The 10,697-nt window shown below is 39.6% G+C and overlaps 2 protein-coding genes across 3 annotated transcripts in view; one reads left to right on the top strand and one right to left on the bottom strand.

The window, feature by feature from the left end:
* The window catches only part of LOC311297332 (uncharacterized protein), a gene marked incomplete at its 5' end in the record, with an annotated part of 42,630 nt that overhangs the window by 17,662 nt on the left and 14,271 nt on the right, over positions 1 to 10,697 (bottom strand). The window lies entirely within an intron of this gene.
* LOC311297665 (prolactin-releasing peptide receptor) lies at positions 5,850 to 9,636 on the top strand. 2 transcript variants are annotated; one of them, XM_084420051.1, is made up of 2 exons: positions 5,850 to 6,091; positions 7,177 to 9,636. In XM_084420051.1, exons 1-2 carry the CDS (start codon positions 5,995 to 5,997, stop codon positions 8,310 to 8,312), a joined length of 1,233 nt encoding a protein of 410 aa, XP_084276177.1. In that variant the 5' UTR covers positions 5,850 to 5,994; the 3' UTR covers positions 8,313 to 9,636. The 2 variants fall into 2 exon arrangements, with proteins under 2 accessions (XP_084276177.1, XP_084276178.1); XM_084420052.1 differs by having other exon boundaries at positions 7,173 to 9,636.

The following is a 10,697-nucleotide window of genomic DNA, read 5'->3' as shown; positions in this document are numbered from 1 at the left end:
TGATGCTACCTTTCTCTCTGCCAGAGCAAGGCTTTTTGGCATCAACAAGTGGTATTAGAGTCCAGGTTAGTCAGCTCTCACATCTTCTCTCCCTCTGAATGAAGTTGTCATATATATGACATATAAGATATTATCCACTTCTGTTCTATTTTATTGATAGGGGAGATGAAATCCTGCATTAAAAAGAAGAAGAAAGAAATTTGTGCAACAAAGGTCTGTGCAAAAGACAAATGCATAAATCTGTGCATTAAAAAAATTAAATGGTGTATGAAAAACTGTTTCCGATTTGGTTCATTATCATTTTGTGTTGGGGGGACTCGCTGTTACCCCTTTTCCACCAAGGCAGTGCTGGTGCCGGTTCGGAGCCGGTGCCTACTGGCGAACCAGTTCTTTGTGTTTCGACAGCCAAAGAACCGGTTCTCGGCCAGGAAAATTGGTTCCAAAGCGACACCAACTCTTTGCTGGACTAGAACCGTTCTTTTACCACGTCATGCTTACGTCGGGGGCTGGGGGCGGGGTTATTGTCGAACTTCTTCTCGAACGTAACCTTCGTCTATAGTAATCCAGACGAGCAGCACAAATGTGTTCTAAACGTCTTCTTCTGACCCCAATATAGGATCGCAAAGCCAGGAGAAACATTTGCAGAAAGACGATGCAGTCCGCCATTGTAATTGTTATGCTTGTTCAAAGTTGGCTGTCTAGTCAGTGGAAAAACAAACAGGTTCTGAGAAGGTTCGCAAGTTGAACCAACTTTGAACCAGCACCAGTTCCGAACCAGTTCTTTTTTGGTGGAAAAGGGGTATGTGTGTTTAGGAAGGAGACCCACTGTGTGTTAGGGAGGAGACCCCATAATAGAACTGAATCAAAATCCATGTTATCCTTCTTTCCAGCTTGGTCCAGCTTCCTTTGAACCACACTTCAAACTCCACTGTCTCTCTCAGTCTCAGCTCTCTTGTGAATGTTCAGATGGTAATAGAATTTCAAACATCAAATGTTGCGCAACAGTGAACCAATTCCTACATTATAATATTTTTATGTTGTAAAAGTTGACCAAGTTCTCAATAAAAGTCTAAAAAGGAAGCATTCCTCAAAATGTGATGGAGCCCAATGGTTTAATGTGACAATCAGTTCCCTTGTTTTTGTTTCAGACCCAGTGCTTCAACCAGGGGTCTGAAGAGAAGATGTAAATTAGATCCTAATTAGCACTATTTATCATTAAATAACTAATTTCAAACTTCCAAACTATTTATCTGTTAAGTATTATATAATGTTATTCTGGTCCTTGGTTGAAGTGAGCTAATTGACATGGTTCTGCATCTGGATCTAGAGATTTCACAATGCGGCCAATAAAAATCAGTAAGGGAGCTAAATTAATTATCATGGCATCCGAATCATTTCCAAAGTTCGATTAAGATTCTGGGGGGGGGGGATACGTAATAGATGACATGATCTGATAATTGTATGTCATTTTAAAGTGCCATTAATTTCATGTTCGAGTCCTGTACTGCATTGGAATAGCACTGCACAAGAATACACCATTCCCTCTTAGGGTTATTGTAATTAAAGTGCTTGTACGTCTCAGTTCTGTGTGTTTTTCATCTGGAAGTGGAGCTTCTAGCTGAGCAGCACCTTCAAAGTTCTCGCCATGTTTTTTATCTCCTGTGTGAGCGGGAATGGATAAACTGAGACATGTTGAACACTAAAAGCATGAGGGGTCAGAGGACGCTTCATGTGAGAGTGGGAAAAGAAGCATGTTCTCTTTACTAGCACTGAGGGGATGGTCGAACAGAGAAAGACCCAATCTTATGCAGCTGACACTGGCGGAACTGCATGATAAAACCTCAAAAGGACTGAATGTGTAATCTGAAATGCCTCTGAATATACAAAACAACTTTTTGGTATTTGTGTGAAGGTGACATTTTTGCCCAGCTCCATGTTTCTTTGTTTGTTTCATATGGAACTGTTTATCTGTTAAGTATTATATAATGTAGTGTATTAGAAACCCCATAATCTAAATCTGTTTGGTTTTGCTAGTGGTGCATAAATGACACACTTCACCTTTAACTGCACGTTGGCACGAATACATAAACGCACATTCTGTTAGATGTATTCAAATCAGTAACTTGTGAGTTTCTGAATCTTTTTGACATTTATATTCTGTTTGAGACGTTAAGGCCCATCGTTTACCCTTAGTACTCTTATTGTAAGCATACAGCCGAACGCATAGCCTTTCAAAGTAGGATATACTCAATTTAAATAGCGTGTGAGAACACATGTGCACTATAAAGTTTCATGCTTGTCCAGTGTCTGCACTATTTCTATACAAAGGTTAAAATGTCTTTGTTTAAAATGAGTTGCCTGTATATTAGACCACTCACACAAGCACTCGTCAATGTTGGCTTCTGTTGTAAAAAAAAAAATAATGGAAGAGGAAGAACAAATTGCACAACAACAGTTGTAGTTTGTTACACACTTTGCACTTGATCACTTGTCTACTTGCGTAACGCATTTCCTGTATTTGGCCCAAGCACTGTAGATGTGAAGACTGCAAGTGTGTGTGGAATACAACTTTTGATTACCTGATAGGACACGCTTATAGTGTTGCAAAAATGCAAGTGTGCACGTACTTTGTTGATGATTAGAATTGGCCATCCACACACACATACACATTGGATCTGGCACAGGTTTTACGCTGGATGCCCTTCCTGGCGCAACCTGGGACACACTCACACACACTACAGCCAAATTGGCATATCCAAGCCACCTAACCGGAATGGAAACCAGGGCTCCCGGAGGAAACCCACTCTGACACAGGGAGAACAGGCAAACTCTACACAGAAAGGACTCCGGCCTCAGCCGAGACTCGAACCGTGGACCTTTTGTTTGTGCGAAAAAAACAAAACATACTTTGGCCATTTGAGACCCCAAGGCCATTGCAGTAACTGGAAAAATATACTTGCCATAGAAGTATCAGAAAGATACATTATTACTTTTCGTAACCCAATCAATTCACAATAGATAAAAGTTTAATATCCTGTTTCATTCAAAAATATGTCACAAAGCCCTTTGTGACTGGCTAGATAAGGGCTTCGCACTTTTCAAAAAGGTCACCATCTGAGTCTGGCATTCTGATTCTAAATCAGTGTTTTAACCAGAGCCAGCACTATGTCCAGTGAATATATTACTTTTCCCTTTTCTCTCTTTCATCCCTTTATTCGTCCCCTCATCAAGCAAAAGCAACAGCTCGCATATGACACCACCGTTCACAGTGTGAGAGCGGTCGCTGGGGTCGAACAAAGGTCGGATGACTGCAGAGGTCAAAATCCTCATGACACGAGGGATAAAATTATTAGTGTTGATTGTCTTACACTAAAGGCTTTGCCTGCAGCCAAATTCAGAAAACTAGCAATGCCAAGACATTAACTTAGACAGGCACAACTGCAATTAACCTTTCAAATTCACTCTATTCACCCTCTTTTTTGGGCCATTTTTAGTTCACCCTTCTCAGGGCATCAACAAGATGGTAATTGATTGTGTTTAGCCTCATGCCAACCCCCATACACATCCACTCTATGCCAGTTTGACTGTCCAAATTGAAAACACACCCACGTCTTCAGCTTTCCTTTAGGGAGATAAAACGTTTACCTTGAATTCATGAGAATTAAATGTGTAAATGTCATCAAACAATGATTCGTGATTATGGAAACGTAACTTTCCATGAATTAATTGAAACATCAGTTTTCTTTTAGTGAAATTCAGAGTACATAATCAGTACATTTGTTTCGTGCTCAGATTGCACTTGCACATTGTGCACATAAATCTACCCTGAATCCCATCTCCTTCTAGAGACTTTTATTTTTAGTCTCACTAAAATGAAAACTCTTGATTCTCCTGATTCTTCCTGACCATTTCCTGCATTCCAATCACTATAAACTATTCAAAACTGAATGACTGAATGATTCTAAATTACTGCCTGCTCATTGTGGTGCAAATAGCAAGGCTAATGATGATTAACTGTTAGGAGTGATGCTTATAGAAGGAATTATGTGTCTGACATTTAACTTTTCTCTTTGATCTTTTCTCTGAGGAACTTTCCTCAGAAAGGAGGGTTGTTTTCAAAGACTGAGAATCACAATAGAGTAAAAAAAAACACACACATCTACTATAGTGAATAAAAAGTTGATCAGAAGGGGTTGGGAGGGAGAAAAATTAATGTAGTGATCTTTCTCAAACTGATGACAGTAGCAATACATTCAATGACAGATAGGCTACATTTACATTTAGCAGATGCTTTTATCCAAAGCGATTTACATTGCATTTCAAGATTTTTGCATTCTTATCAGTTCTTTCTTTCTTTCTCTTTGGAGTTGCAAGCACCAACGCTCTACTGTTTGAGCTACAGGAAAGCTTATGAGATATAGTCTATAACTTTAACTTTACAACATCAAAATGGAGAAATATTACAGTGGGTGATATTGACAATTAGTTTTTTTCAACTTCAGTACCTTCGGGGTTTATTCTTTATTAAAACTACATAACAGTACCTTTTATATAGGTATTATATTATTGTCAAAGATCCAACTTAGCATTTTAAACTATGAAAATGTATAATAAAAAATAAAAAAATGAAATATTAAGTTTACTATTTTGATCATCTAAACAAAATTTGTATATTTCTGTAATGTGTAATATAGTATCTAAAATCTGTTTTTAAAAAAGATACAAATATTTCATATAAAAAATATTATAAAAATAAATGTAAAAAATGTTCACTAAAATTAAGCTGAAAATAAACTTAAACGAAAAACTTAATTCAAAATATGAATAAATGTTATAATAGTATTTACTTGAGAAATAAAAAATAAAAAAAACACTGGTCTCAATAATCTATTTTCATATCAAATAAAAAATAAAATAACTACAACCAACAATTTTACAACAAATTAATTTTTTGATTTATTTTTATTTTTCAAGTTTCAAGTTGTGCTTGGTGTACTTATCCAGACAGCAAAATAGTGTCGGCCCAGATCCGGGCCATATCTGGAATATGTGGATTCAACACGTACCAGATGTGGGCCGGATCTGGGCCGACACTATGTTGCTGTCTGGATTGTGTCAGTGAAGAACACAGTAATTACACAGTAAAAAAAAAAAAAAAAAAAACACCTTTTAGAATGTAGCCTATACAATGCTGGCTGTGAGGCCACTCCCAAAAATTTCCAAATGAGTGGAAATCTCATTTCCACAAATGTCATTATTATCACTAATGCACAGTACTTTTAAGATGTGATAATGGAAATTATCAGGTGGAAAATATTAATGACATTTCATAATGACAAAAATAAATTATGGTATCCATATAAGCTACTGTTGGACACTGTTGAAGACAAATTAAACTACTTTGAGTGTGAAAAGTATTTTAAGAGTGTTATATTTACTTTCTAAAAGTCTACAAAGCCAAAGATCCCATAGCACTTGAAGAAACGACCGAATTCAGCAACCACCTGTTTTTTTATTTTTTTTTATTCATATCTAAAGTGGTGTGGTGCGCATTAGAGTTCCAATCACGCACATTGCATGTTTTTATCTCCGAATTATCTCTGCTCACAGATAGCAAGCTGGGAAAGTGCAAAACAATCTCAAAAAGAGATTAAAGACTGAGTGTGCATTCACATTTCGAGAGAGAGAGTGAAAGAATAAGATTGGTCTCAGAAGGAGAACCGTGTCTCTTTTCAGTCTTGGTCTTACTGCAGTTGTGACAGAAGACAGAGTCACTCCCCCTTCTCTCTCTCTCTCTCTCTCTCTCTCTCTCTCTTTCTCTCTCTCTCTCTCTCTCTCTCTCTCAGCCCCCAGCACCCCCCTCCACCACAGACCATTGGGTTGGTGGTCTGACTCTGCACCTCACTATACCCACTCTCCTCCTGTGAGACAGTGGTAAATGACATCAGATGCTCACCACTGCATGGAAAACTGGGCACAGAGGATCATTTATGGATGTGGAAATGTGGAGATGAACAATATCTTAACTCTGAAACAACACTGAGGGACATCAAAACCGCACCTTGCTATTCATCAAGATTTTATGCAGCAGGTACTCTTCCTTTCTGTGTCTTTTTCATTTTGTCTCACAAACACACACTTGCTTTTCATTCACATTGCATGTGTCTTTTTAAAACTGCTGTAAATGGCATAGCTTTTTATTAAAACACTTTTTATTCATTTGTTTTCCACACATACAGTCGTAGATCAGTGTTGCATTGTTTATTAAAAAAAGAGTGGATTTAATTAAATGTGATTGAGTAAACAAGTTCATGTTCAATTGCTTTAGTCCTAACTAATAATTAAAAACTGATAAAAAAAAAAAAAGTGTCAGTCTGCAACAATTCACTGCATCTGCTTTGTCTCATTCTGACCACCAGCTGCCTGACAGCTTTACTGGCGGATGTTGCCACCATCAGATATCATTTCTCATTTGACACACTAATATCAGTGTTTTTATTTGTACTTAATTTCTATCATTGTTTAAAATTATGGCATATTTGGAACACATTTTATCCTGTAGTGCAAATCATAATTATGCAAAATTAGATAATTCATTTATTAGTTATTAATTGATTAACATGTTTATTATCATCATTATTATTTTATAGCCTTTTCCACTTATATATGCTGTGGTATGATTGCTACTGTAATCATGCATTCATGTAATCGCACATTGTGAAAATCTGTGTGATGGAGTTTGATATATACTCAGGAAGTAATTATAGTCATCAAATGCTCATTTTTCTCCATTCATAAGGCCTGATTATAACCAGTAGATCCTCTGCCAGACAACGTGGCTTTAAATAAAGGTAAATACCTTCGGAGTTTCTTCTAGATAATACTAAATAATAACTCTGTAATTAGACTTTATGACTCCCCTTGAGAGAAAAAAACAGCTTTGACAATTAATTGGATCTGTGAAATGCAGCCATTCTGCTTTGCGCTTAGAGAGTGCTCGAGTCTCATCAAGGCAGAAGGAGAAAGACTCTTTAAAAGGGTTCCATCAAGAGCATGGCAACAGCGTTTCCATGTGCCAATCTCACACTGAGTTTATCTCTAACAGTTGAGCGAGTGTGTACCAGTGTGTGCGTGATGAGCATCTTTTTTGTTCATGAATGTTTTTGTCACAGGTAGAAATGGATCCTCTTCTGGAACAAGTTCTGGCTGGCTTTAACGCAACCCTCGGAGCTTTGAATCGGACAGACCCCCTGGATAAGTTCTCAGGAACACAGCTGCTGTGGCGCTTCAAACCTCTGTTTATTCCGCTCTACGCCTTAGTTGTTGTTGTAGCAGGTGTTGGGAATACTTTCCTTCTTGCCTGCATTCTGTCAGACAAGAAGCTCCACAATGCCACCAATTTCTTCATTGGCAACCTGGCAGCTGGGGATTTGCTGATGTGCCTGAGCTGCGTACCGTTGACGGCGTCGTACGCTTTTGATGCACGTGGTTGGGCATTCGGACGGCCGATGTGCCTCCTTATTCCTCTGCTGCAAGGCGCAACGGTCTTCGCCTCTGTTTTATCCCTCACTGCCATCGCCATGGACCGCTACGTGGTGGTGGCGTACCCGGTACGGAGGCGTATCTCCGTGTGGGGATGTGGCACGGTGGCTTTGGGCGTCTGGGCAGTTTCGTTGGCCCTTGCCGCTCCGCCTTCCCTCCACACACGCTACGTGGACCTGCGACCAAGTGGCATGGAGCTGGTAGTATGCGAAGAGTTCTGGCTGGGTACCGAACGACAGCGCCTACTCTACTCCTGCTTCTTTTTGTTGGCGTCCTACATGATCCCCCTGCTGTCTGTAAGCATCTCTTACTGTGCCATCAGTGTGCACCTCCGCAAACACACATTGCCTGGAGAGCCCTCCCAAAACCAGCAGCGATGGAACAAGCAGCGGCGCAAGACTTTCTCCCTTCTGGTGGCCTCTGTGCTTGCCTTTGCCCTCTGTTGGCTCCCACTGCAAGTCCTCAATCTCCTTCTGGATCTAGACTCAGACTTCCAGATTTTGGACAAACGCTACGTCAATGTGCTACAGGTCAGTTGCCACCTGATAGCCATGAGCTCAGCCTGCTACAACCCCTTCATCTATGCCTCGTTGCACAGCAAGGTCCGCATGCACCTGCGGGGTTACCTGTGCCCCTGCCGACGTAGTGGGCAGGGGCTACTCTCTCGCTGTTCGTCCCGCAACCCTGCCACCTGCCTGACGCTCATCTCCGAGGTAGCGGTGAAGGAGAACCAATCACCTGAGAGCCCTTTCCCCGACAGCTGCCTCTGAAGATGCGCGGCACATCAGCACAGACTAATCAGAAGGAGCACTCAGACATTAAGGAGGTTTCGCAGCACTGGAGAGGTATTCCAGCCAATATTCAATGTTCTTTTTTGAAAACGAAGGCTTTGTTGATGGCGGGCTTTTTTTTTTATGAGGACTAAAAAGAATACTCAGGCTTTCAGCTTTGTTTTGATGTTGCTGTGGACATTAGTGATACAGGCTCAAAATTCCCTCATAGAGTACATCTCTTTGACCTTGAATGAAAACTCCTGATATTAAACAAAGGTTTACAGTGGCGTTTACTGAAGGTGTAAATCCGTTTGGGAATACCCTGTCTTTGAACCCACCACAGCCAAGGGGAATATCAGCAAACCACACCTAGATGTTGACTGCTCTTTTTCACCTCCCGTTCTTTCCTAATTGTCTCTTCTAATAGCAAGTAGCCAGGAAGATATCAGGTGTTTTGGCTGAGGTCACTCTTTCCCATCCCCTCTGACCCTAGTTATATCTGCATTTATACCATTAGCAGTTAATTCTGTTCCCGTTCCTGTTAGCTCAGACCCATGTCAGAAAACAAGTCATGCAGAACATCTTATAAATCCTCTTAGCCTCACAAGTCTCTGAGGGAAATTTGCCCTCAGAGCCTTGCATGCTCAAGTCCAGACACTCTCAAGAGGGCTCTAGTAGTCTGAGTTCAATCAAATGACAGTCTTTCGCATCTGGTAATGGACTGCACACTCTACTTTAACCTTAAGAAACATATGAGGCACATAGCTCGCACTGGAACACTTCTGCATTTCTCAAGATAGGTTTACTTCTATGAAATGTTCAACAGAGTGAGGCTGACCTTTTGAAAGTGGCAGGAGCTAAAATGACGATAATTTCACAGGAGCAAGTGCACGTTGTTTTGTCATTATATGGTTTTGTAATTTCCCTTAGAGAGCTGTGAGAATTGATATCTCATTTTGACAGTTATCTGGAGGTGTGAGATAGACTTAATTAGATAATCTACAATGCGTTCACACTATATTACTCATCAAGTCAACCATTTCTCAGATGAATAAACAAGAGTATTTGACCCAAAAGATTTATGGAAATTAATGGTAGAATGTCACTCTCTGTGTGTATGTTTGTGTGACAGAAACAAAGCCATTCTATTCATGGTTTTCTTTTTTTTTAAAGCTAAGAACACTGTGCTTAGTTCTTCATGTGCATCTGGATAGTTGCATGTCAGATTTTATGATGTGACCCCAGTGAGATCTTGGGTAAAATCCAAAGAACGCTATGCAACATCAAATATTTTCAGTCCTTCACAGTTCTTACATCTTAATTTGTGTGTGGAATTGAAATTAATCTTCTTGAGATACTGTATATATATATATATATATATATATATATGCAATATATATGCATATAATACAGACAAACAGTTTTAACTGACAGATTTTTATCTCACTCCATATACACACCTGTCATCGATTTCTGTACTCCAATTGGTTCTTCATTGGACTTCCATTGTAACAGCAATCCCTTTATAGGATGCAAAATTTCAAACATTATCAGAACTTCACTGGAAGTTAAGTGACTTAGCCACCTGTAAAAAACAATAAAAATGTATCTTTTAGGACTCCCGAAATATCTACAAATCGTGGACAAATCAAACAGAGTGCACTCAGCTTTAGACATTAATTACAACAGCCACACACACACACACACAAAACATGCATACAGTCTCATAGTTCTGGTTGACTAGCTGATTCTATGCTACGACATTACGACCTGTGTGAATGTAATCACATATAATAGACAACATCTCCTGTCACTATGAGCGACCTTTTGCAATTGTGTTACCTTGTAAATATGTGAGTAAAATGCAAAACTTCCAGCAGTGGTTGAAAGAGTCTTGTCGTTTTTAGAAAGGTTATATTACATGATTAGATATTTCACAACACAGTATTATCACAGGTTTTGCACACAAGTAACATTAGTAACATGAATCAACAAACAATCTGTTGCTCCGCATGAACGTAGGCAACAAATACAATTGTGTGATTACATACAAAGGCACAGTGGGTAGAGGATGAAGCAAAAGTTGGTACAATTATGACATACGAGATATGCCTGCGAATGGATCTGCATGCTTATTATCACATCTAGCCACCAACGCTGATTGCTAGCCTAGCACAGGGAAACCAGGGGCAAAATGTCCAGTGCGCACAGGAAAGACTTGACCAAGCCAATGAAACAAAGGTTCCCTAATAATAACTGTATTCCCTGCAGTCAAAATTTCCGGACCACCTAATTTAATACAGTAGGTCCCTTTGCATAGGGAGCGCAGTAGCAACAATGCTAATAGGCATGATTCATAATAGATGACAAATAGACCCCAGG

The sequence above is a fragment of the Rutilus rutilus genome (assembly GCF_951802725.1).
Source record: "Rutilus rutilus genome assembly, chromosome: 9".
Taxonomy (NCBI): domain Eukaryota; kingdom Metazoa; phylum Chordata; class Actinopteri; order Cypriniformes; family Leuciscidae; genus Rutilus; species Rutilus rutilus.
Note: the sequence above shows the minus strand (reverse complement) of the source record. Positions and strands in the feature narration are given on the sequence as shown.